Source organism: Oryx dammah, unplaced genomic scaffold, assembly GCF_014754425.2.
Source record: "Oryx dammah isolate SB20612 unplaced genomic scaffold, SCBI_Odam_1.1 HiC_scaffold_23, whole genome shotgun sequence".
NCBI classification, from domain to species: Eukaryota; Metazoa; Chordata; class Mammalia; order Artiodactyla; family Bovidae; genus Oryx; species Oryx dammah.
The window spans coordinates 13,833,638-13,861,170 of NW_024070207.1; the positions used below are offsets into that span (position 1 = coordinate 13,833,638).

Here is a 27,533-nt window from a genome sequence, read left to right on the forward strand (position 1 = left end):
GTCTAATTAGCTGGTATCATTATAAAAGTAATAAAATAGTGGTGTAAAAGAACACATTAGCAACAGATAGAATATGATGCTGAGGATAACATCAGGCAGATAGGACGAAAAACTAGGTTTTCTGACTCCTTTGGGGCTATTTATCTGAAGTCCTATAAGTATACTGTACTTTTTTTCCTTTCCAAGGGTCAGATAAATCAGACCCTTTATCACCCAGATATTGTGGAAAATCCATACTCCAGCACCTGTTTGAACGTACTTGGTCCTAGTGTTGAAAACAAAATGTGACTTCTCTTGCAGTCTCTCTGGATGACTCAGGTAGCTTGCCCTCAGTCACTTTCCCCTTGGGACTTGTCTATCAGGCAAAGGGGATAGTGAAATTACCAGTTTGCCCTTTGGATGAGCCTGTGCTATGGCGTCTGTCTGTGATGCAATCATGCTTTAAGTTCAGCCCCATCCTTACAAAAAGATAAAAATTATGTTCAGAAACATGCAAACTCATGTTTGTATGAACTGTGGCTGCCATCCTGAGAAATAGATATTTTTAAAAGAAACTGTAAAAAAGAAAAGAGAAAGGAACTGTAAACCAGAGCCAGGCTTACTTTCAGGTGCTGAAGGAAAAAAAAAAAGCGTGGCTGATTTCCCGCTTGCAGGAAAGATCTGGCCCTACGCGTCACCAGCATCCCTCCGCCCCCATCCGAACCCGGGCTTCTAGGCGTTCTGCCCTCCCCAACTGCCTCGCTACAGTGGGCGGGGCGATTCGTTAGCATCGCCCCTTTCAGGGCCTCCAGCCAATCCTCGAGACAGTCGGGGATAGGCGGAACTACGAGGACCTACCCACTAGCGCTCAGCCAATCAGAGGGCTTGGCACTGACTCCACCTACCCTGCGCTACAATATAGAGCTGTGCACCGGGCGGGAATGTAAGATGGCGGAGTAGAGACGCGAGTGCTTAGTACTGAGTCTCTGGGCCGACTCGGTTCGGGTCTCGGCGGCAGCAGCAGTGATCGTTAAGGAAAGAGAGCCTCGGGTAGTTGGCCAAGATGCCGAACATCAAAATCTTCAGCGGCAGCTCCCACCAGGATCTATCCCAGAAGATTGCCGACCGCCTGGGCCTGGAACTGGGCAAGGTGGTGACTAAGAAATTCAGCAACCAGGAGACCTGGTGAGGATGAAGTTGGGACGCCGACTAGCCTCACCTGCCGGAGAGGCCAGGGCAACCGAGGGTAGGGGGAAGAGGTCACAGCGTGAGTTCCAAAGGGCCGGGTTTGGGGGGAAGGGGCAGCTCTGTGACGAGCGTGCCTCACGGGCTGTTTCCGTTATTTTACCTCTCGCGGGAGGGTCACGTTCATTCTCACTGTGTGGTGGGTGGAGTCAAGATGGAGCAGGAGGTGAAGCTACTGGGTTTGAAGCCAAGGGCGGGGATGGTGGCTTCCTAGAGTGGCTAGAGGGGAAGAACGCCTGGGCTTCGCGGTGGGGACACGTGGCTTTGCCGCTTAGCTGTTGAGCCACCCAGACTGGGTTCTCTTCTGCTCTTAGACCGGCTCGCCTGGGAGATCCTACTGCGTACTGAGCCCTCGAGGTGTTTCTCCTCGTGTCTGAGAAGCAGCTTTTCAATTTGAAACCGTGTTGGTCAGATTTCCTGTTGAGGGAACTTCACATTATGTGCTGAGGGCGCCAAAATTATTACTGAGGACTTCCTTAGATTGGCGAGTGTTGAATTTTCACATCTTTAAACTCGAAGTTAAATCTAGTCGCTTGAATAAAATGATGCGTTAACTGCATCCCGATTGCCAGCATCTTGGTTTGAGCCATCCAGAAAATAATAGGGAACCTTAATTCTGGAATCCTTGATCTTCCCAAATGTAGCTGTTTGTAAAACAGTGCAAAAGCATATTTTTCAGAACCAAAGTCTATCCTGAACTTGCACTTCTAATGTTGTGTGGGGGGTTTAAGAAACATTTTTATCCCTGAATATTGATAATAGAAGAAAGATAATGGAGTGGAAGGCTGGAAATGCATAGTTCATTGCAATGAATTTTTTGTCATTGCTTTGCTGATTAAATTTGCTCCCTCCCCCCACTTCCACCATGCTCCTGAACCTTGGGGCCATCTTAGATATAACTTGGTCACCAAATCCTTTCAATACCACTTCCATCTAAATCTAGAATCTTCTGGTTCTGCTAAGTGTTTTTCTGTGTTGTTTTGTTATCCTGTTGATCAAATCAGAGCAGTACCCACAGTCAGTCCTCTATTAAGGGGAAAATTTACACCAAACCTAATGAGTCAGTTAAATTAGTGAAGATTGCCTTGAACATTTTTTCCTAAGTGCTTTTGTTTTCCTTTTCTCTTCCCAAAGTGTAACTTCCCCTGTCCTTTGTAGACCCTGCTGGTAAAAGCATTCATCTGTAGTGGACAGCTTCCTTCTGGATGCTTGATCATTGTGCCATTGGTTGTGATGCAGATGATGGTGCAAGCCCTGATGCCGTCTGTAACCAGACAATACCTTAGTCAAAAGGCTAGCCAAGCTGCTGTCTTTAGCTTAACCACACCATTATGACTCATGGGCTGTAATAAAACAGGACCAGACTTTGCAAGTGGCAGTATAGCTAGGGGACCAGAATGATTTTCATTTGGAGGTTTGTTTTTTTTTTTTTTTTTGGTTCCCTAGAGAACTGTGACTATTAAATATTTTTTCTATGCTTCCAGAAAAAATACAAATACTTTATTTTCCCTGTGCACCCTCTGCCTAGTGCACCGCATCAGAACCTGAGGCTAAATTGGGAGAGGAGAGGAGGAGAACAGTTTAGTGGTCTACTGATTGATTTCTCTAAAATTATCTGGAGTCTCAATCTACTTCACTGAGCTAAAAGGCTGATTTCATTTTTAAATAACCAGACAGTAACATGCTTGGAAGCATTGAATAAGATTAAGCCCAGTGTGGAAAATTGCTGACTGGTTTGGTTGCTTTGTTTCTGGCTTAATCATTAGCTTTTTGGCTCCTTAGATGTTCTGAAATCTTCATTGAACATAATCGAATATGTTGCCTATGGAGCTTCCCCTCACCTCCCTTCCCCAACCTTTGGCTTTTCTGCACTGCAGAAGTGGTAATTGCTGCCCTGACTCTGGGATCTAAAGGTCATGGACAGGATAGCACCTACCCACAATGGGTGCTGTGGGTCATTAGATGGGGAACTGCAGAGCCCATCCTCAGATGAGACTGTTTTGCTGCAATTTGGCACAATCTCGGGTTGATGCTCTCTTGAGTAATTTTCTCCTGAAGTCAGGATCATCCTTTGCTGTCCAGTTTTTTAAAATTCATTAATTTTTGGTTGCACTGGGTCTTCCTTGCTGTGAGTGGGCTTTTTCTATTTGCAGTGAGTAGTAGTTGGCAGGGGAGTTGGGGGGGGCACTGCTCTTCATTGCTGTGAACAGACTTCTCATTACGGTGGTTTGTATTGTTGTCAGAGAAGGGCTTCAGTAGTTGGGACACATAGGCTCAGTAGTTGCAGCTCCTGGGCTCTAGAACATGGGCTCAGTAGTTGTGGCACATGGGCTTAGTTGCCTCGTGGTTTGTGGAATCTTCCCAGGAGGGATCAAACCCATGTCCCCTGCATTGGCAGGCAGATTCTTAACCACTGTGCCACCAGGGAGTTCCTGCTGCCCAGTTTTTAAGGAGAAACATACATACATATATGTGGGTGTATGGCACATGGATAGTTATGCGAGAGGTTGAGGGTTCAGGCTCTGGAATCAGAGAAGCTGGATTTGAATCCTAAGCCTTTCTTTGCCTCAGTAATCTCACCTGTAAAATATTATCTACCCAGAGTATTGTGGTGGCTCAGACAGTAAAGAATGTGCCTGCCATGTGGAAGACCTAGGTTTGATCCCTGGGTCAGGAAGATCCCCTGGAGAAGGGAATGGCTCTATAAAACTATAATAAATTTGGGCTTCCCAAATGGGTCAGTGGTAAAGAATCCAGCTGCCAATGCAGGAGACTCGGATTCCATCCCCGGGTCGGGAAGAACCCTTGGAGGGGGAGATAGCAACCCACTCCAGTATTCTTGTGTGGAAAATCCCATGAACAAAGAAGCCTGGTAGGCTACAGTCCATGGGGGTCTCAAAGAGTCGGACATGATTGAGCATACACGTTTTTTAGAGTCTTTTGTGACAATTAAATGAGATGGGAGTAAAATTCTTAGAACGTTGTCTTAACAGATTCTCAGTGTTGGTAAGGGATGGTGATGGTATTGCAAAAAATGTGGGGGATATAGGATAAAAGATGTCCCAAATAATTCTACCACCCAAGATAAACTTCACATTTCAGTTTATGACCTTCCAGGTGTTTGTGTGTTTATATACTTTTTCAAAAAAGTATGGCATATTGTTTATAGCTTTCTTCACTCAGCACTATATTTTGAATACTTCTCCTCTTAATATTTAGTCTCCACTGTTTTAAATAGCTGTACAGTCTTGTCATGATTTTACTATAATTTTAGATCACCAAGTCCCTATTCAGTATTTATCATTTTTGATTTAATGCTTTTATACGAAAACTCCTGGATCTCTAGAAGAATTACTAGGTTAAAGGGTATATACTACTTTTCAGGCTTTTTAATACTTATTGCCAAATTGATCTCCAAAACATTTGAACAGGTTTCTGCTATTAAAATAGTGAGTGCTTAAAATGTGCTAGTTCCTATGCTGAGTACTTTATACACATTTCACATTTAATCCCCTCAACACTGCTGTAAGAGATTACTCTTACAATCCCCATTTTATGGATGAAGGAACTACGATTCAGAGGGTAACTTCCCCACCTCTGGGGCAAGTCCTTTAATTTTTTTGCTGATACAGTATTTATCTGGCTTTTGGAACTTCTGAATGTATTAAGTTTTTTACCTGAGGTGTAGTTGACATGCAGTATTTATATAAGGTTTCATGTGTACAACAAAATTATAAATAATTTTTAATGTTATAGTCCATTTATAGTTATTATAAAATGTTGGCTATATTCCCTGTGTTGTACTATATATCCTTTTAGCTTTATTTTATACACAGTAGTTTGTACTCTTAATCTCCTGCCTTTATCTTCCCCCCTTTCCCTTCTTCATTGGTAACCACTGGTTGGTTCTTTGTATGTGATTCTGTTTCTTTCTTTTTCAGAAATATTTTGGCTGTGTCGGGTCTTAGTTGCAGCATGCAGGCTCTTTGTTGTGGTGCGTGGGCTTAGTTGCCTTGCTGCACATGTGATCTTAGTTCCCCAATCAGGGATCTAACCCGCACTCCCTGCATTGGAAGGCAGATTCTTAACCATTGAACCACCAGGGAAGTCCCCTGGGTCTTTTTCTTTTTTTATTATATGTACTAAATCAGTTCAGTCACTCAGTCATGTCCAGCTCTTTGCGACCCCATGGACTGCTGCACGCCAGGCTTCCCTGTCCATCACCAGCTCCCAGAGCTTGCTCAGATTCATGTCCATTGAGTCAGTGATGCCATCCAACCATCTCATCCTCTGTTGTCCCCTTCTCCACCTGCCTTCAATCTTTCCCAGTATCAGGGGCTTTTCCAATGACAAAACATGGTCCACTGGAGAATGGAATGGCAAACCACTTCAGTATTCTTGCCTTGAGAACCCCATGAACAGTATGAAAAGGCAAAAAGATATGTACTGAATGTTTGGACTCAACTCTCTTCAATATTGTTAAATAACTTTGTTTTCTTTGGTTACTCTAGATAGACTGAAAGGGGGGAGGTGACTAACCTTGGTTCCCTAGGATTTTCCTATAGTTAATCCCCTGTGTTTTGCATGTGCCAGCATCCATCTAAATTCTTCAGATTTTCTTAAAAATACCACCAATTAAAAGGCATTTTAAAATTCACTTTATTTTCTGTTTTGTGTTTAAACGGAATGGATGGAGCTAGTCATCTGGCCTCCCCAGAACAGCTGAGAGAATCACTTGCCCAAAGCCAATTTGGAGGACATGCCATTAGCTAGGAGAAGGAAATGGCAACCCACTACAGTATTCTTGCCTGGAGAATCCCGGGGATGGAGGAGCCTGTTGGGCTGCCATCTGTGGGGTTGCATGGAGTTGGACATGACTAAAGTGACTTAGCAGCAGCAGCAGCAGCCATTAGCTAGAGGGAAAGAACAAGAAGTGTTACCTTTCAGTTGCTAAACCAGGTCTTCCTACCTGGTTTAAAAGCAAACAGGTTTCAGGCACACCATCAATTCTTCTGCCATACATCACTGCCTAACTTATTATCTCTGAGACTTAGAGGAAACCATAAGAATAATATTAAGGTTTTTTGAGGATTCATTGAACTGTTTATTGACCAAACTGTATAATCTAAGTGTAGTCCCTGGGGTTTTGAAAAAGACTTTATGAAAATACATCATAGTACTAACTGGAGGAAAAGATTGGTCTTGATTAGTGAGATTGGAATTGCATACAGTAAAACAAGGACAGTGTCCTAATTTATATGTGCTACTTTTATTTTTCATTTAGTTAAATAACTTTTTCTAGTTATTAAATGCATGTCTGGTCATAACATCCTTCTATGCTTGAAAGGTAAGTGCTAGTCCTAAGTTTGGCTTTGGGAAATGGCTGCACTGTTGGTTGATTATCCTTAGGTGATATAATACAAAAGTGGTACAAGTTGGCAGTGAAAATTTAATTTTGTAATTGATACCTTGCCTGCTTTCAAGAAAGGTTTAGTGTTTCATGATACTCACAGATACAAAAAGTTAGATAGGTACAGAAGCCTATTAGAACAAAGGACTATAGTAACTATGTGAAGAATTTGGCATAAAATGATTACTGAAGTTTATTTAGGGTTACTTTAACTGTATCCCTTGGCTTCCTGGCCACCAAAGGGATAAAGACTTGTGCAGTAAATTATGTAATTTTTATTTTCATAAAAATCTTTGGATACTACTTCCAGACACACAATTCTGCAAATTTTGGGGGTGAGATCCTTAAATAATGATACCCAGTAACATAATGAACAATGTAAGCAATTTTTTATATTGAGTTTTATAGTGGAGGCATTTGTAAAAAAGAGATAAGCCACCATGGTGTTAGGTATGTTGCTTTCTGGCCTTATTTGATAAAAAGACAGCTTTAGAGTAGTAGATAATTAGCCTGTCCCTTATACTGTCTTAGATCAATTGTCAAACTGCTCTTTCCTGGCTCCTAATCCTGCAGTCTGACTGGTGAGTGAATGGAGCACAGATGATTCTCATAGTGTTCTTGACTCAAACAGGGGCCATAGGCTTCCTATACCAAATATGGAAGATCCAATTGGCTTTTATGGGCAATCAATGTGCCTGACTTTCATTCTCCCCCAGAGAAGTGGAGAGCTTGGTCTTGGACAAGGAGATAATGTAGTAGGGATGACAGTGGGCAGGACTAAAATTTTCTTCAGTTTTGAAGTTGCTCAGATATTTGAAATACTACTTTGTCAGGACCATTAAGTTGTGCACCATAAAACATAGAAGGGACTCTTAGCCTGGAACCTCTCAAAGGGCAGGCAGTGTTAGTAAAGGAGATTTGGAAGCACCTTTAAACTCCCTCAGCCTCTTGTTTGGGCCCACCTCAGTGAGGAACTGGCAGAGCAGGCTTAGCTCCACAGGTGTTACTGAATTCTATCCATTTGAGTGGTATTTTTTTAAATTTTTTGTTTATTTATTTTTTAAAATTATTTTATTTTTTACTTTACAATATTGTATTGATTTTGCCACACATAAAAATGAATCTGCCACGGGCGTACACATGTTCCCAATCCTGAAACCCCCTCCCACCTCCCCCCCCCACATTTTAAGTTAACATGTAATCAATATAAAAATCAATTTATTTAAAAAAATTTTACTGTCTTCACAGAAAGGTATGGTATTAATATTACTTTGCATCTCAGTTCCCTTCCTCAGTTGCAGTAGCCACATCCAAGTGCTCAATAACCACACGAGGCCAGTGACTCCCACATTGGACAGTAGTGCTCTTGGGCCTACTTTCGGACAACATGCAAGTTGTTCTTCCAGGAAGCTTTCCCTGGTCCCCTCCTGCCTGCCTATTTGAATTTAGAACAACGTCTCCCGAAAACATTTTTGGCACTAGCGTAGTTGACATTGCTGACAGATTTAGTCGTTTCTTTCTTTTTTAAAAATATTTATTTGATTGCTCCAGGTCTTAGTTGTGGCACGCAGGATGTTCAGTCTTCTTGCGGCAGGTGGGATCTTTAGTTGTGCCGTGGAGGATCTAGTTCTCTGACCAGGGATCGAACATGGGCTCCCTGTGTTGGGAGTGTGGACCACCAGGGAAGTCCCTTTAGTTGCTTTTCTTTTTTTTTTTTTAAATCATTTCAAAATGTCTTCTTTTTGGCTGTGCTGGCTCTTCGTTGCTGCGTGGGCTTTGCTCGAGTTGTGGTGCACAGGCTTCCCATTGCGGTGGTGGAGCATGGGCTCTAGGGTTTGCAGCTCCAGTAGTTTCAGCATGTGGGCTCAGTAGTTGTGGCTTGCGGGCTCTAGAGCACAGGCTCAATAGTTGTGGTGCATGGGCTTAGTTGATCCACCCCATGTGGGGTCTTCCCAGATCGAACTCAAGTCTCTTGCATTGGCAGGCAGATTCTTTACCACTGAACCACCAGGGAAGCCCACTTTAGTTGTTTCTTAAGGCTGATCTTGGTAGTTAATAGATGTCTGTTCAAGTATGTCTTAGGGTCCACAAAATTGATGTTTGGCTCATGTTGCTTGGCATCACTATTTCAGGATCCCACCATAAAATTCTTTGTAGCCATCAAATCCTGGTGAACTCATCAGGTTGTAGTTCCACCTCCATTAAATATCTGTCAGCTGAGTATCTGTTAAAGGGATGAGCAGATCTGTCAAAACCTTTGGAAGAAACATGTTGGACCCACTTACCTCTAGTGTGAGGTGAGTTAGTTTGTGAGGGACAATCAACAGTCGTCTGAATTCACAACAGCAGGCCTGCAGAAGGTTCATATTCTGCCTTAAAGTGAGCAGATTCAAGGGCATCCTAATCCTGAGTGGTATTCATTCATTCACTCATTCATTCATTCTTTGTGTTATTGGCACTGGCTGGTTGGGCACGACAGATCCGGTTCCTGCCTTCATGGAGCTGGCTTGCATTCTAGAGAGGGTAACAGATAAACAAGTGCATAAAATATAAAGTGATGAGAAATTGCGATGTGTTCTGAAAAGAATAACCAGGATAATGAGAGAATACCTGGGGAGAGTCACTTTATTTATTTAACTGTTACAGAACATTTCAAACATACATGCAGAAGTAGAGAGAGTAAATGATCTTCCTGCCTTCCACCCATCACCCAGTTTAGTTCAGTTCATTTGCTCAGTCATGTGCGACTCTGTGACCCCATGGACTTCAGCACACCAGGCTTCCCTGTCCATCACCAACTCCCAGAGCTTACTCAAACTCATGTCCATCAAGTCAGTGATGCTATCCAACCATCTTATCCTCTGTCGTCTCCTCCTCCTGCCCTCAATCTTTCCCAGCATCAGAGTCTTTTCCAATGAGTCAGTTCTTCGCATCAGGTAGCCAAAGTATTGGAGTTTCAGTTTCAGCATCAGTCCTTCCAATGAATATTCAGGACTGATTTCCTATAGGATGGACGGGTTGGATCTCCTTGCAGTCCAAGGGACTCTCAAGAGTCTTCTCCAACACCACAACAAACTGTGGAAAATTCTTAAAGAGATGAGAATACCAGACCACCTGACCTGGGTCCTGAGAAATCTGTATGCAGGTCAGGAAACAACAGTTAGAACTGGACATGGAACAACAGACTGGTTCCAAATAGGAAAAGGAGTATGTCAAGGCTGTATATTGTCACCCTACTTATTTAACTTCTGTGCAGAGTACATCATGAGAAACGCTGGGCTGGATGAGGCACAAGCTGGAATCAAGATTGCTGGGAGAAATATCAATAACCTCAGATGTGCAGATGACACCACCTTTATGGCAGAAAGTGAAGAACTAAAGAGCCTCTTGATGAAAGTGAAAGAGGAGAATGAAAAGGCTGGCTTAAAACTCAACATTCAGAAAACTAAGATCATGGCATCTGGTCCCATCACTTCATGGAAAATAGATGGGGAAACAATGGAAACAGTGAAAGACTTTACTTTCTTGGACTCCAAAATCACTGCAAATAGTGACTGCAGCCATGAAATTAAAAGACTCTTGCTCTTTGGAAGAAAAGCTATGACCAACCTAGACAGCATCTTAAAAAACAGAGACATTAGTTTGCCAAGAAAAGTCCATCTAGTCAAAGCTATGGTTTTTCCAGTAGTCATGTATGGTTGTGAGAGTTGGACTATAAAGAAAGCTGAGCACCGAAAAATTGATTACCTGGTTCAGCAGTTATCACTTTATGGCCAATCTTGTTTCATCTAATATTCCCCCTCCCCACACTCCCCATAATTGGATTATTTTGAAGCAAACCTTGATATTCTGCCATATCACCCGCATACATTTCATTGACTACAATACCGCTTTCTCACCTAAAACAAATTAACAGTAATGTTTTTTTTAACAGTTGCTTGAATTAGTATGCAAATAAGGTTCACACAGTAAAATTGGTTGATATTTTAAAAGTCATTTTTAATCTTGTAGGTTTTTAGGGAAGTCACTTGTATTAAGATGGTCAGAAATGATATTTTGATTGGAGACCTAAGAAATTAATGAGTTAGTTGTACGAGAGCATTCCAGATAGTGGGAATATGTGTGCGAAGGTGGGAAAGGGTGAATCAAGGAATGTAAAGGAAGACGGTTTGACTGAATGCCTAGTAAAGTGAAAGTGAAAGTGAAGTCGTGTCCCACTCTTTGCGACCCCATGGACTGTAGCCTACCAGGCTCCTCCCTCCATGGGATTCTCCAGGCAAGAGTACTGGAGTGGGTTGCCATTTCCTTCTCCAGGGGATCTTCCCCACCCAGGGATCGAACCCTGGTCTCCTGCATTCCAGGCAGACACTTTAACCTCTAAGCCACCAGGGAAGTCGCCTGGTAAACTAGGGAGAAAATATTTTTCCAGATGAGCTACTTCTCAAGTTAACCTCAAACTAGAACTCATTTCTCAGAAAATATTAATACAATCAGACTAGTTTCTTTTGACTTATTACAGAAGTGCCTATTTTTAGATATATTGGGTTGGCCAAAAAGTTCTTTCCATAGAATGTTAAAAAAAACAGAACGAACTTTTTGGCCAACCCAGTACTTTTATGACCTCAGCTTTCACTGAGGGCTGCAGTAATTTACTCAGGTATACACAAGGTATAATAATACATGTTTTGTTAAAATAGAATTTTGAAGTCATTGTAGGTTAGCATGGAATTGTAAGAAATGACAGAGAGAGATCCTGTGTACCCATTATGCAGTTTTCCCAAGGTTCCCAACTCTAGTTTTTCCAAACTGTAGTTTTCTTGGCTGTTGCTGTTATATAATGCAACCACCAAGGTATTGACATTGATAGAGTCAAGAAAAAAAAAAAAACATTCTGTCATCGCAAGGATCCTTCCTGTTGCCATGCTGCAACCACACCCATTTTTATCTTCCTCCTCTGTAGTTTTCTTTTTTTATATTGCCTTTGTCTGGCTTTGGTATCTGGGTAATACTGGCCTCATAAAATGAGTTGCAAAGTATTCTCATCTATTTTCTTGAAAAGATTATGCAAAAATCTGTTTTTATTTATTTATTTATTTGGCTATGTCAGGCCTTAGTTGGGGCATGTGGGTTCTAGTTCCCTGACCAGGAATCTAACTTGGGCCCCCTGCATTGGCAGCTGGGAATCTTAGCCACTGGACCACCAGGGAAGTCCCCAAAATTCGTGTTAATTCTTTAAATGTTTGGTAAGCTTCTCTGGTAAAGTTGTTTTAGGTCAGCCTTTCTAGAGGTTTATCAATTTTATTGATCTCCCCCCAACCAAGAGCTTTTTGTTTCAGTGGTTTTTCTTTATTGTTTTACTGTTTCATTGGTTTCTGCTCTTATGTCTGATTTCTTCCTTCTGCTTATTTTGGGTTCATTTTGCCCATTTTTCAGTGCCTGAAGGTTTATCTCCAGATATTCCAAATTAATATGTTTTCATCTTTGCTTGGACTACCGTGAATTTCAACATCCCTGTTCTAACTGGTTTCTGGTTTGATTTTTACCATTTGCTTTTATTTTTCTTGCTTTACAGTATAAAGTAACCCCATTCTTTTAAAAAGTAGGATCCTTACAACTGTTACTTGGATTGGGAACAAATGAGTTTTAAATAATAATTATGTCTGATATCAGCTTCTGACAATGGAATTATGTCCTGTTGAAGTTTCCATCTTCATCAGTACAGGTTATTAACTGTTCTGATCTGCTTGCCTACACAAGCATGCATGCACATATACCCACACACTCCCCTCTCCCCCACGTCACCTACAATATTAATTGGGGAAATGGTTTTGCTTTGAGGTATCACTGAGGTTATTATTTTTAATAAGTTATTCTTGCTAAGGATCCAAGTACAAATATTGAAACTTGCATTTTATAGTAAAATATAGCCTTATTCCATAATTAGAGTAACTTCCTATGGAATTCTTTAAAATAAGACTTACTAATTGGACCAGAGTACAGTTCGCATAGAATGAAGGCAAGGACCACATCTGTTCTCCGTCGTGTCCCTGGCACCTAGCACAGTGACTGGCATATGAACATTTGTTCAGTGAATTGCCAGTGTGGTAGACATGATACGGTGTTCTGTAGAAGACATCATTCTAAGACAGTAGTGATTCGTTCCTTGTATGAGCTTTCTGGTTCCTTTATTATATACTGATGACAGTCATAGATGCTGTATCAAATTTGCATTCACACATATAAAATGAGATACAGCCTGCTTACTGAAATTATGGTCCAATTACTAAGTACCTTAGCCAATTTTTTTCATGTCATGTCACCTATAAAACCAGGTATAGTACACTGGGGTAAACAGGCGGTACACAGTTTCTGGTACAGGTACTCCTTCCGGGGAATCTCCTGTAATCCATTCATAGCATACTAGTGGGGAAGCTGTGTTTTTTAGACTTTACTGTAGATGTAGAGTGCTTTAAAATCTGTTTTTGTTGTCCTTCCTTCCTTTTCCTATAGTGTGGAAATCGGAGAAAGTGTTCGTGGAGAGGATGTCTACATTGTTCAGAGTGGCTGCGGTGAAATCAATGACAATCTCATGGAACTTTTGATTATGATTAATGCCTGTAAGATTGCTTCAGCTAGCCGGGTTACTGCAGTCATCCCGTGCTTCCCTTATGCCCGGCAGGATAAGAAGGATAAGGTAGGGGTGGAATCTCTCTTTTTTTTAATTCTTATTTTCTTTTTTTTTTTTTTAATTTATTTATTTATTTTTAATTTTTACTTTACAATTCTGTATTGGTTTTGGCATAGATTGACATGAATCCACCACAGGTGTACATGCGTTCCCAAACATGAACCCCCCTCCCACCCTAATTCTTATTTTCTTAAATCAGGAGAAGCAGGAGCACTTGCCCAAAGTCAAAAAAACTTCCTTAATTATCAAATGTGTATTTAGAGGATATTATTTTTTTATCTTAGGCATTACCTGATTTTCAGAACAATTGATGTGATTGGTTTGTATAAAGCAACACATTTGCAGTCTGTCTGTTTTATCCCAGTCATACATATGTGACTTTTGGCTAACTCGGTGCTATTGTTTTCATTGTATCAGTAAGACTAGGAGAAGGCAATGGCAACCCACTCCAATACTCTTGCCTGGAGAATCCCATGGATGAAGGAGTATCGTGGGCTGCAGTCCATGGGGTCACTAAGAGTCGGACACGACTGAGTGACTTCACTTTCACTTTTCACTTTCATGCATTGGAGAAGGAAATGGCAACCCACTCTAGTGTTCTTGCCTGGAGAATCCTAGGGACAGAGGAGCCTGTTGGGTGCCGTCTATGGGGTAACACAGAGTTGGACACGACTGATGTGACTTAGCAGCAGCAGCGGTAAGACTAAGCACCAGCTCCCATGGAGTAGAGAATTTTTTTAAACTGGTAGATCCTTTGGAACCCTCTTGGTTATAGTTGTGACCTCTTCATAGAACTTGAAGTCTGTTACATGAATACACACATGCACACCTCACCTTCTTTGGAGTATTAGAAGATAAAACATATAGGTGAAACTTTGCCAGTCCATGGTACTTGATGCCCAAATTTTATTAATATGTACGATACCTGGGAGAAGGCCAGATACTTTTATTTCAATAGAATACAGTGCTGCTAAGGAGTAGAGTGTAGGACATGGGCCTTGTTATTTTATGGTGCAGTCGGGTGTGTTTACCTGTTATTTAAGGGGGTTGAGGTTACTGGAAGTTTAGCCTCCAGATGAGTAAGGGGAATGGTGTAATTAATAAAATAAAAGCCATCCCATGTTGAAGGTCAGGAAGGGCAGCGGTAAGGAGATATCCCTCATCCAAGGTAAGGAGCAGTGGCTGTGCTTTGCTGGAGCAGCCATGAAGAGATATCCCCACGTCCAAGGTAAGAGAAACCCACGTAAGATGGTAGGTGTTGCAAGAGGGCATCAGAGGGCAGACACACTGAAACCATACTCACAGAAAACTAGTCAATCTAATCACACTAGGACCACAGCCTTGTCTAACTCAATGAAACCAAGCCATGCCTGCAGGGCAACCCAAGACGGGCGGGTCATGGTGGAGCGGTCTGACAGAATGTGGTCCACTGGAGAAGGGAATGGCAACCCACTTCAGTATTCTTGCCTTGAGAACCCCATGAACAGTATGAAAAGGCAAAATGATAGGATACTGAAAAAGGAGCTCCCCAGGTCAGTAGGTGCCCAATATGCTACTGGAGATCAGTGGAGAAATGACTCCAGAAAGAGTGAAGGGATGGAGCTAAAGCAAAAACAATACCCAGTTGTGCATGTGACTGGTGATAGAAGCAAGATCCGATGCTGTAAAGAGCAATATTCCATAGGAACCTGGAATGTCAGGTCCATGAATCAAGGCAAATTGGAAGTGGTCAAACAAGAGATGGCAAGAGTGAATGTCGACATTCTAGGAATCAGCGAACTAAAATGGACTGGAATGGGTGAATTTAACTCAGATGACCATTATATCTACTACTGCAGGCAGGAATCCCTCAGAAGAAATGGAGTAGCCATCATGGTCAACAAAAGGGTCTGAAATGCAGTACTTGGATGCAATCTCAAAAACGACAGAATGATCTCTGTTCGTCTCCAAGGCAAACCATTCAATATCACAGTTATCCAAGTCTATGCCCCAACCAGTAACGCTGAAGAAGCTGAAGTTGAATGGTTTTATGAAGACCTACAAGACCTTCTAGAACTAACACCCAAAAAAGATGTCCTTTTCATTCTAGGGGACTGGAATGCAAAAGTAGGAAGTCAAGAAACACCTGGAGTAACAGGCAAATTTGGCCTTGGAATGCGGAATGAAGCAGGGCAAAGACTAATAGAGTTTTGCCAAGAAAATGCACTGGTCATAGCAAACACCCTCTTCCAACAACATAAGAGAAGACTCTACACATGGACATCCACAGATGGTCAACACCGAAATCAGATTGATTATGTTCTTTGCAACCAAAGATGGAGAAGCTCTATACAGTCAACAAAAACAAGACCGGGAGCTGACTGTGGCTCAGATCATGAACTCCTTATTGCCAAATTCAGACTCAAATTGAAGAAAGTAGGGAAAACCGCTAGACCATTCAGGTATGACCTAAATCAAATCCCTTATGATTATACAGTGGAAGTGAGAAATAGATTTAAGGGCCTAGATCTGATAGATAGAGTGCCTGATGAACTATGGACGGAGGTTCCTGACATTATACAGGAGACAGGGATTAAGACCATCCCCATGGAAAAGAAATGCAAAAAGGCAAAATGGCTGTCTGGGGAGGCCTTACAAATAGCTGTGAAAAGAAGAGAAGTGAAAAGCAAAGGACAAAAGGAAAGATATAAGCATCTGAATGCAGAGTTCCAGAGAATAGCAAGAAGAGATAAGAAAGCCTTCTTGAGCAATCAGTGCAAAGAAATAGAGGGAAAGAACAGAATGGGAAAGACTAGAGATCTCTTCAAGGAAATTAGAGATACCAAGGGAACATTTCATACAAAGATGGGCTCAATAAAGGACAGAAGTGGTCTGGACCTATCAGAAGCAGAAGATATTAAGAAGAGGTGGCAAGAATACACAGAAGAACTGTACAAAAAAGATCTTCACGACCCAGATAATCACGATAGTGTGATCACTCATCTAGAGCCAGACATCCTGGAATGTGAAGTCAAGTGGGCCTTAGAAAGCATCACTACGAACAAAGCTAGTGGAGGTGATGGAATACCAGTTGAGCTATTTCAAATCCTGAAAGATGATGCTGTGAAAGTGCTGCACTCAATATGCCAGCAAATTTGGAAAACTTAGCAGTGGCCACAGGACTGGAAAAGGTCAGTTTTCATTCCAATTCCAAAGAAAGGCAATGCCAAAGGATGCTCAGACTACTGCACAATTGTACTCATCTCACATGCTAGTAAAGTAATGCTCAAAATTCTCCAAGCCAGGCTTCAGCAATACATGAACCGAGAACTTCCTGATGTTCAAGCTGGTTTTAGAACTGGCAGAGGAACCAGAGATCAAATTGCCAACATCTGCTGGATCATGGAAAAAGCAAGAGAGTTCCAGAAAAACATCTATTTCTGCTTTATTGACTATGCCAAAGCCTTTGACTGTGTTGATCACAATAAACTGTGGAAAATTTTGAAAGAGGTGGGAATACCAGATCACCTCACCTGCCTCTTGGGAAATCTGTATGCAGGTCAGGAAGCAACAGTTAGAACTGGACATGGAACAACAGACTGGTTTCAAATAGGAAAAGGAGTCTGTCAAGGTTGTATATTGTCACCCTGCTTATTTAACTTCTATGCAGAGTTCATCATGAGAAACACTGGACTGGAAGAAGCACAAGCTGGAATCAAGATTGCCGGGAGAAGTATCAATAACCTCAGATACGCAAATGACACCACCCTTATGGCAGAAAGTGAAGATGAACTAAAAGCCTCTTGATGAAAGTGAAAGTGGAGAGTGAAAAAGTTGGCCTAAAGCTCAACATTCAGAAAACTAAGGTCATGGCATCTGGTCCCATCACTTCATGGGAAATAGATGGGGAAACAGTGGAAACAGTGTCAGACTTCATTTTTTTGGGCTCCAAAATCACTGCAGATGGTGATTGCAGCCATGAAATTAAAAGATGCTTACTCCTTGGAAGAAAAGTTCTGACTAACCTAGATAGTATATTCAAAAGCAGGGACATTACTTTGCCGACTAAGGTCCGTCTAGTCAAGGCTATGGTTTTTCCTGTGGTCATGTATGGATGTGAGAGTTGGACTGTGAAGAAGGCTGAGCACCAAAGAATTGATGCTTTTGAACTGTGGTGTTGGAGAAGACTCTTGAGAGTCCCTTGGACTGCAAGGAGATCCAACCAGTCCATTCTGAAGGAGATCAGCCCTGGGATTTCTTTGGAAGGAATGATGGTAAAGCTGAAGCTCCAATACTTTGGCCACCTCATGCGAAGAGTTGACTCATTGGAAAAGACTGATGCTGGAAGGGATTGGGGGCAGGAGGAGAAGGGGACGACCGAGGATGAGATGGCTGGATGGCATCACAGACTCGATGGACGTGAGTCTGAGTGAACTCCGGGAGATGGTGATGGACAGGGAGGCCTAGCAGGCTGCGATTCCTGGGGTCGCAAAGAGCCGGACACGACTGAGCGACTGAACTGAACTGAACTGATACTTTTCATCCTTTGATGTGCCTTTAAATGTTGATATGTTAGATGTTGCACAGGTTTGAGTATGTATGTCTTAAAAGAGATTTTAGTACAATTCTTTCAAAAAAGATTTGTATACAGTCTGCGTAATTTAAATAATTGGGCATTGGAAAGAGTTTAATAGGCTGAAATATGTACATGAAGAAAGCGAAAGGTTGGGAAGGTTTTTTCTGATGTATGTATCCTGATTTGGAAAAATGATATTCCACTTCCTATTTGTGCCAGATTGTGATGAACTGAAAGTCAGTGGCTGTGTCACTTTGTATGAATTTTCTGGTAGCACAGTGCCTTAAACACAATAGGTATATAATAAATAAATGCTTCTTGAGCAAATGAATTGTTTTTCAGATTGGCTTTTTTTCCTCTTTCCTTCCCTCCATTTAGAGCCGGGCTCCAATCTCAGCCAAGCTGGTTGCAAATATGCTCTCTGTAGCAGGCGCGGATCATATTATCACTATGGACCTTCATGCTTCTCAAATTCAGGTATCATTGGGAGCTAAATATTAGCTTAGGGATTATTAGGGATTAGACATGGGGTAAGAGAGGACTGAATGCTGAAAACCACAGGGAAGCAAAAACTGCCCAAGTACAACTCAAATAAACTAGACATTGATGACATTTTCAGCATCCTCACCTGAAGCATAGTTCATGGTCTTAGTCATGTGAGCTGGTTGTACAGGGAGGCAGTTTTGGATTCTGGGAAGAGTGTAGTAGGCTTTGGCATCAGTCTGAGTTTGAATACTGGCCCTGACACTTACAAACTTTGTAACCTTGGGCAGTTTATTTAACTTCTCTGAATACACACTGCTTTGTTATCGTGAGTATCAAACAAGATATAAAATTCATAGTGAAACACCTGGCTCATGAAAGATATGAAATAAATGGGAGTTGTTATTGTTATCATTAAATTTAGAACCATAGATATTGGAGCCTACTTTCTAGCATTAAAAGAGTTGGGGAGCAGAATACTACCTTATAGTTGATACTTTTTAAAGAGACTTTGAAATCATTATCTTTGGAGGCTTCTGGGAATTCAGTGAGATACAGGCCAGATGATTATATACCCATTTTATAGAAGAGGGACAGATAGTTGTGAAGTACAACAAATCTGTAGCAACTAGTATTAGAACACAAATCTCCTGACTACTAGTTACTGTGACCATTTATTATAAATGCCTTCCACTAGGTTTATATACCATAGCATCTCTAACTGGTGTACCATTAGCTTTGGCTCTCTTAACAAGCCAGCCCAACATTGAGTGGCAGAAGGTAGTAAGTATGTATTACCCCTTGGGTCTGCACACTGGCTGGGTAGTTCTGATCTTGGCTGGACTTGGCTGTTTTCCCCAGGAGCTTGTTCATGTGTCTGTGGTCAGTTGTGGGTTATCCGGGGGCTCACTCTGTGGCTGGGCTTTGTTGCACAACCCACACTCTAGGAGTCTGCTTTTACAGTCTGCCATACTGGGCATGTTTTCGGATCAGTTTGAATGTTCCAGTAAAGTATTCTTTGGGCAAGTTACTATTCTCTTTGTGTTCATTATTTGTAAATGGAAGAGAAGGAAAACAAGCCAAACTGACCCAGGTTCTTTCTTTCTGCAGGGCTTTTTTGATATCCCAGTCGACAATTTGTATGCAGAGCCAGCGGTCCTCAAGTGGATAAGGGAGAACATCTCTGAGTGGAGGAACTGCACAATTGTCTCACCTGATGCTGGAGGAGCAAAGAGGTATGGTTGAAATTCATATTATTCCCAACGTACTGGGGAAAGTTTTCAGACAGTTGTGTCAGGAAGTGATCTTTTGTTGTTGAACAGAGTTTTTCTTTTCTTGAAGTATAGTTGATTTACAATGTTAAGTTTCAAGTATACAGCAAAGTGGTCTGAAAAAGACTATAAAGACTACATATATATATAAAGTCTTTTTCCAATTCTTTTTCAGTATAGGTGATTACAAGATACTGAGATGCAACAGTTTTTAAGTATTTGGATGTTCTGATAGCTTAGGACATGGGCTGGATATGGTTTTACTCACTCTTTTACTGGCCTGAGTCACTGCCTGAAAGATAAGATAGCAGCAGAGGGGCGCAAAATAGTCTGGCATCACGGGCTTGACCAAAACCCATCAGTGACTCAGCACTGCAGGGTCAGCAACAGCACTATGACCCATTAGGAGGAGGAGGCAATTTGATTTTCTAATGAATGCCACTTGCTATCAAAATCCATGATGATAGTGAACAAGCAAGCTTTTACATGGACTTCCCCTGTGGCGCAGCAGTAAAGGATCCGCCTTCAATGCAGGAGACACGGGTTCAATCCCTCGGTCAGGAAGATCCCCCAGAGGAGGGCATGGCCACCTACTCTAGTATTCTTGCCTGGAGAATCCCATGGACAGAGGAGCCTGGCGGACTACAGTCCAGAGGGTCGCAAACAGTTGGACACACTGAAGCAGCCTAGTACTCATGCACGACCTTTTGTGCATACCTCTTAATGTTGTTGGTTAAACCATTTTGACCTTTTGAATTAGAATACTTAGCAGGACGGAAAAGAAAGTGTGGTGATTTTATTTAAGCCAAGCGTTGAACATTCGAAACAAACTGATTGCCAGGGATTGCCAGTTGCAGTGCTTCAGCTCACGTGGTACAGACTAAGAGCTTTTCATTTCCTTAGTGGCTCACTCATTAGTAATGCATTCAGAAGTGTGACGCATGTTCTTCTGGTTGTGGAAATAGAATGAAGAGCTACAAAACACAGATGATTAGGAAATGCCAATTCACATCTTTGCAAAAGTCATTGAAATTTTCAATGACTATTTCTCAACGACCTCTTTATTTCAGGAACTTCAACAGAACTGATAAGCTGAGAGCTTGAGTTCTGTTCTCCAGCCAGATGCATGGTTTTGCGAGTCCCTTGTTGTTGCTAGTTACCATCTATAATACTAGAGATAGAGCCTAAGACACGTCCCCCTCACAGTGGTTGTCATACTCGTGAAGATCATCTTCCACAGAGACTGAGAAAACAGTCTCATTTGAAATAAGTAATCAAGCACAATTTTCTTTCCAAAGTTGGGTACAGAAAAACTGCCTTCAGTAGATGGTTTAAAGTGAAAGTGAAGTCGCTCAGTCGTGTCCAGCTCTTTGCGACCCCGTGGACAGAGCAGTCCATGGGGTTCTCCAGGCAAGAGCACTGGAGTGGGTCGCCGTTTCCTTCTCCAAGTAGATGGTTTATTGCTCCATAATTGTGTTCACTGTTTTCTTTTTGAGGTCATTTATGTATTACTGTCCTGGGTTTTCATTGCTGCTCTCGGGCTTTCTCTAGCTGTGGCAAGTGGGGGCTAGTTGTGCGGTGTGGACTTCTCATTGTGGTGGCTTCTCTCGTGGAGCACAGGTTCAGTCGTGGTGGTGCACGGGCTCAGTTGCCCTGAGGCATGTGGAATCTTCCTGGACCAGGGATCCAATCCATGTCCCCTGCATTGGCAGACAGATTCTTAACCAGGGAAGTCCTGTAATTTTCTTCTAGTGATGGAATCTTTTCAAAGTGAGTGGCTTTTCTGTCTTGGCAGGGTTTGGGGGCTAGGTAGAAATGCCTGTGCAGTTGTGACTTGCATGCAGTTCTCCCCTCAAGGACACAGGGAGTGACTTTTTTGAGCCATTCATACTTTGTCAGGCACTGAGTTTGTTGGCCAGAGTATGGATGGCTTAGGATGCTTGAACTAAGTGATCATGCATTCGCCTCATCTGAGTAATCGTTCCAAGCAGATGGGTGACTCTTGATGTAATGCACCCACACAGTAGGGATGGAGAGCACCCAGGATATGGGGCGTTTAGATCAGGTGCAGATGCTGCCTAGGGTGTGGTCCAAGTCTTGTCTGTTCTCTATTATATGGTCACAGCTTCTCCCGTATTCTGCACGAACTCAAAATATGTGAGCGTAGTCACAGGGGAAATAGGACATGATACTTGGTTGGGTCAGCACTCCATTAAGAAACAAAGCCCAAAGCACAGGCCTCTTCACACATAACAAGATGGCAGGGTGGAATGTGGCCGCAGATGTCACAGGCAGCACAGCCATGCACTGAATGGGTTGCTGCTTGAGAGATTATGTGGTACTTTGTCACCAGACAGATGTGTCTTCTATCCCACCTTCTAGTCTGGTTTGTATTACCTTGTAATTTAAACAAAAGGAATTGTTTTGATTTGGAAATCCTTTCGTCTGTACAGCAAGATGCCCAGTTTGCCTGCTTAATTGGTATAACTTTCTTTCTAACAGTCATTAAAGGAACTCCCAAGCTTGGTGTCCAGGTACGGTTGATGTTAACAGTTGGTAGATCACTGAGGAGAGTGTGATGAGGGCACAACAGAACAGGCTGGGCACTGCTTCTCTCCCACCAAATTCAGGTTCACTTCTCACCACATTCACATGTCATAATGGGACCATCTACACTCCCGGCATTAGTTAACCAAGTCGTATATCTCTCCCCTTCTGCTGACAGTCCAGTAAACGAACATGCCCTAGCATTCATTATACTGCTTCCTGGGATTGCTGAGAGTTGTCTATCTCCTACTGTAACCCAGAGTGAATTTTAATCTAAGTTTGACTAATAATTCATAAACTACTCTTAGGATGTGGGAGGCATCTGCCTACATCTTGGAGTATGGAGGCATTCGTCTATGAAACCCAATTTGTGATGCCAATTAATTGCAGTTACTTTCTTCCAACCCTGGGACCCACTGACTTTCATGGAGTATTCTCACCTAGAAAATAAGCCCATCCTTTAGTTGCTTTCTTTGTCTTAAGATACACACACACTGGTTTTAAGTGAGGTTTTAACTGTGAATACCCTGTGTTGCAGAGTGACTTCCATCGCAGACCGGTTGAATGTGGACTTTGCCTTGATTCACAAAGAACGGAAGAAGGCCAATGAAGTGGACCGCATGGTGCTCGTAGGGGATGTGAAGGACCGTGTGGCCATCCTTGTGGATGACATGGCTGACACTTGTGGCACAATCTGCCATGCAGCTGACAAGTGAGTGCCTGCTGGTGGGGCTGGGTGCTGGACATGAAAAAGTACTGTCTGACTGCCCTAAGCCTGCTGATTCTCTTTGCAACTCAGTTTAGGGAATTCTAACTGACTGTTTTGTCACCCTAGGCTTGAATTGCAATGCATGTAAATTGATGGGTATTCTTACTTTTTTACCTCTAGAGTTTCTTAGTTTTATTTTTCCTTGCTATTGTGCTAGACTGTATACAACATGAAATTTGCCATTTTAACTGTTTTTTGGGGGGTCGTGCAGCTTTTGGGATTTTAATTGTCTGACCAGGGATTGAACCCATGCCCACAGCAGTGAAAACAGAGTCCTAATCACTGGATCACCAGGAAATCCCCCATTTTAACCATTTTTAAGTGTGTAGCTCAGTGACATTAGTTATAGTCACAATGTTGTGCAACTATCACCACTGTATTTCCAAAAAATTATCTCATCTCTCTGAGTGACCATACTTTGCGGCTTGCAGGATCTCAGTTTCCTGACTAGGGATGAAGCCTGTGCCCTTGGCAGTGAAACCGTATGGGGTCCAAACCACCAAACTGCCAGGGAATTCCCTGAGTAATCTACTTTTGATAGTTCTTTAACACAGGTTAAGGTAAGAAATCCATAGCCCTGAGCAGACAGAAATATATTCCCATATTTATTTATTTATTTTTAATTTTATTTTTTTACTTTACAATACTGTATTGGTTTTGCCATACAATGACATGAATCCACCACAGGTGTACATGAGTTCCCAACCCTGAACCCCCCTCCCACCACCCTCCTCATAGCATCTCTCTGGGTCATCCCAGTGCGCCAGCCCCAAGCATCCTGTATCCTGTATCGAACCTAGACTAGCGATTCGTTTCTTACATGATAGTATACATGTTTCAATGCCGTTCTCCCAAATCATCCCACCCTCTCCCTCTCCCACAGAGTCCAAAAGTCCGTTCTACACATCTGTGTCTCTTTTGCTGTCTCACATACAGGGTCATCATTACCATCTTTCTAAATTCCATATATATGCATTAGTATACTGTATTGGTGTTTTTCTTTCTGGCTTACCTCACTCTGTATGATCGGCTCCAGTTTCATCCACCTCATTAGAACTGATTCAAATATATTCTGTTTAATGGCTGAGTAATACTCCATTGTGTATATGTACCTCAGCTTTCTTATCCATTCACCTGCTGATGGACATCTAGGTTGCTTCCATGTCCTGGCTATTATAAACAGTGCTGCGATGAACATTGGGGTACACGTGTCTCTTTCAATTCTGGTTTCCTCAGTGTGTATGCCCAGCAGTGGGATTGCTGGGTCATAAGGCAGTTCTATTTGCAGTTTTTTAAGGAATCTCCACACTGTTCTGCACAGTGGCTGTACTAGTTTGCATTCCCACCAACAGTGTAAGAGGGTTCCCTTTTCTCCACATCCTCTCCAGCATTTATTGCTTTTTGACTATATTTTACCTAAGCTGGAAACCCTGGCCTTATCTCTAGACCGTCCATTTTTGCTGCTACTTCCTTCATTCTTACTCCTTCTCGTCATTTGCCTGCGCTGTTCTGAATTACCTTGCCTCTCTTCTCTGCTGCCATTCACCAGTCTCTTACCTCCCAGTCCATCTTTCACACTGCTGCCCCACTGGCTTATCTTCCTAAAACTAGATTCCCCTCATGCCTTCTTTAAAACTGTAAGTGGCTCCCCATTGCTTATAATCCAAGTCACTATGGACAGCATTGTTTCTCATAATTTTTAAAAATCTCATATATATATATGTTGTTTAGTTGCTAAGCTGTGTCTGACTCTTTTGCAACCCATGGGCTGTAGCCTGCCAGGCTCTTCTATCCATGGGATTTTCCAGGCGAGAATACTGGAGTAGGCTGCAATTTTCTTCTCCAGTGTGTGTGTGTGTGTGTGTGTATATATATATATGTGTATGTATGTGTGTGTGTGTGTGTGTGTGTGTGTGTGCTTAAAAAAAAAACTTGTATGCAAAGTGATTTCCTGGCTTGGATCCTGGAGTATGAATTTATAAAACTCCTTTTATGTGTCATATTAGTAAGATAATGCTAATTACTCATAACAGATCAACTCCCTTAACACAGTAAAGTTACTTGTTCACGGTATTCTCCAGTGCAAGTATGCCCCTTTCAGTCTTATGGCACTGCATCTTTAACATTTCCATTGTGTCCATGGGAAGTTTTTTATAAGAATCTGTCCACATTTAGATAGCCAGAATTAAGTCACTTGGCCATACCTAACTATGCAAGGGAGGCTGGGAAGTATCCAGCTGTGTACTAGAAAGAAGAAGAGACAGATTTTGTTGAGCATAGCTGTTTGTGCCACAGTCCTTTTACACTAATCCACACCTATTCAGATAAGTTATTGAATGAAGTATATCACCTGAAAATTCAACCCTAACCCCCAGTGTGATGGTATTTGGAGATGGGACCTTTGGGAGGTAATTAGGTTTAGGTGAGGGCATGAGGGTGGGGCCCTTGTGATAATATTGGTGTCCTTATAAGCAGAGACACCAGAGAGCTCTTCCCAACCCCATTCCTCCTCTCGATCTGTGCACACAAAGAGATCACATAAGCACATAGCGAGATGGCCACCAACAAACCAAGAGAAGAGGTCTCAGAACAAAACCTACCTTGCTGGCCCCTTGATCTTAGACTTCCCAACCTCCAGAAACAAGCAAGAAATAAAATTCAGTTTAAGTCATCCAGTCTGTGGTATTCTGTTATGGCAGTGCAAGCTGACTAAAACATTCCTCTTCACTAACTTGGATTTTATAGTAACAAGTAAGATTACTCCTAATCAACTCTCCTTTTTCCTCTAGACTTGTCTCAGCTGGAGCCACCAGGGTTTATGCTATCCTGACTCATGGAATCTTTTCTGGCCCAGCCATTTCTCGCATTAATAATGCATGCTTTGAAGCAGTAGTAGTCACCAATACCATACCTCAGGAGGATAAGATGAAGCATTGCTCCAAAATACAGGTGAGACTGAGATTCTTGCAAAACAAGACTCCCCTGAGTATTTAGGAGGTGATTACATGTGTTGAATTAGATCTCTGGGTGGGTTCTGAAGATTTCCTCCATTGCTCTCAAGGGTTAGCCATCAGGATCTGTGACCCAAAAGGAAGGATCGTGTGTCTAAAAATTCAAACAGCTTGACCTCAGACTCTCTGGAAGATGGAACCCAGGATTTTGTGTTTTAACAGGCTCTCCCAGTGTTTGTGATGCACATCAGGTCCATGCTTTACCGTTTGTGTGTTTCACTCTTGTCTGTCAGCCCCTGCAAACATAATGTGAAACCTTCAAACTGGTTTTTAAATGCCAGCCCACCACCATCTTGGTGAGTCCTCCACTGTCATTTTGACTCTTAAGTGGTTGGTTATGTTTAAAATGTGAGTATGAAGAGCAGCTGGTTGTGGGCTCACTTGGGGAAACAGCACAGTGCACAGTCTTAAGAGGAAGGACCCTCATTGGGCTGCTCATCAGTGTCTGCAATGGCCAGTCAATCACCTCTGTCTGTATACTAACCCGATGCTCCCCTTGCCTTCCTAGGTGATTGACATCTCCATGATCCTCGCGGAAGCCATCAGGAGAACTCACAATGGAGAGTCCGTCTCCTATCTGTTCAGCCATGTCCCTTTATAATAGAATAACTCCTGAGGCTTTTCAAAAATAAAATGAGCCCCACCCCTTGTTTTTTTCTTTGGTGTTTGATGAAAAATCCAGCAGAAGACCCAGCTTGTTGCAGTGTAGTTCTCTACATCCCACATCAGTTATATGAGCGATTTGGGTTGTTCCTTAACAGCTTATGGGAAAACCTGAATGAACTTCTTGGTCAACCCAATACGTTAGAGAAATATAGAGTGACAGTAGCTGCTGGGATTTTCTACCTATATTGTCTCATCCTGGCTTCTTTGATCTTGTGAGCCTTGCAGCTTTAACTGTTCAGCTTCTACAAGATGTCGGACTTTGGAAAGCTTTGTGTAGAGTGTCCAAATATGTTTGGGGAAGCTCAGACTACCTTGCATGTGAATGCTTCAGCACCCCCCCCACCCTGCAATGTGTGATAAGTTCTCTAAAGTCTGTACTAAATTATGCAAGAGCCTAGGGAAACCCGAACCCAGATCTGGTTGCTGAGCCCCTGTAAGGCTGGAGAAGCCCTAGGGCAGGAGCCTGAGGGGAAGCAACCCACCATAGAGCAAATGATTCTTGGGAGGAAAAAGCCTGATCCATCACCCTTTGCTTGGATTCTGTCACTTGGATTCTTTTTTGTCCCTATTCCTTTCCATTTGGCCTGATCTTTTCCTGGCCAAATATCCACTTGGTCCCAAGTGATTGTTGTGCCATAGTTTTCTGGAAAGCAAACTCAATTCCTGCTCTATGATCTGTAACATTAACATGAGATGATTTTGCTGTAGCTTAATCTTCCTTAGCCCACTACCACTGCGGTAGTAGGTTTTAGGTGGTGGTGTAGTGCCTTTTGATTAATTTAACTGTTTATCATCTTCTTTGGATCTATTTGGCCTCTCAAATGACCTGAGATTTCTGTTTTAAAAAAGTTGATATTACTGTCTCTTGTAGAAGAAACTAATAAAGTTATCTCTTTGATTGTGGGTCTA

General features: G+C 42.3%; 1 protein-coding gene across 1 annotated transcript; it reads left to right on the plus strand.

The window, feature by feature from the left end:
• The first annotated feature begins 794 nt into the window (after positions 1 to 794).
• On the plus strand, positions 795 to 27,533 carry PRPS1 (phosphoribosyl pyrophosphate synthetase 1). The gene is made up of 7 exons (XM_040265036.1): positions 795 to 1,164; positions 13,145 to 13,328; positions 18,256 to 18,354; positions 19,471 to 19,595; positions 22,717 to 22,890; positions 25,737 to 25,896; positions 26,467 to 27,533. The coding sequence occupies exons 1-7, from the start codon at positions 1,043 to 1,045 to the stop codon at positions 26,557 to 26,559; spliced, it is 957 nt and encodes a 318-aa protein (XP_040120970.1). The 5' UTR covers positions 795 to 1,042; the 3' UTR covers positions 26,560 to 27,533.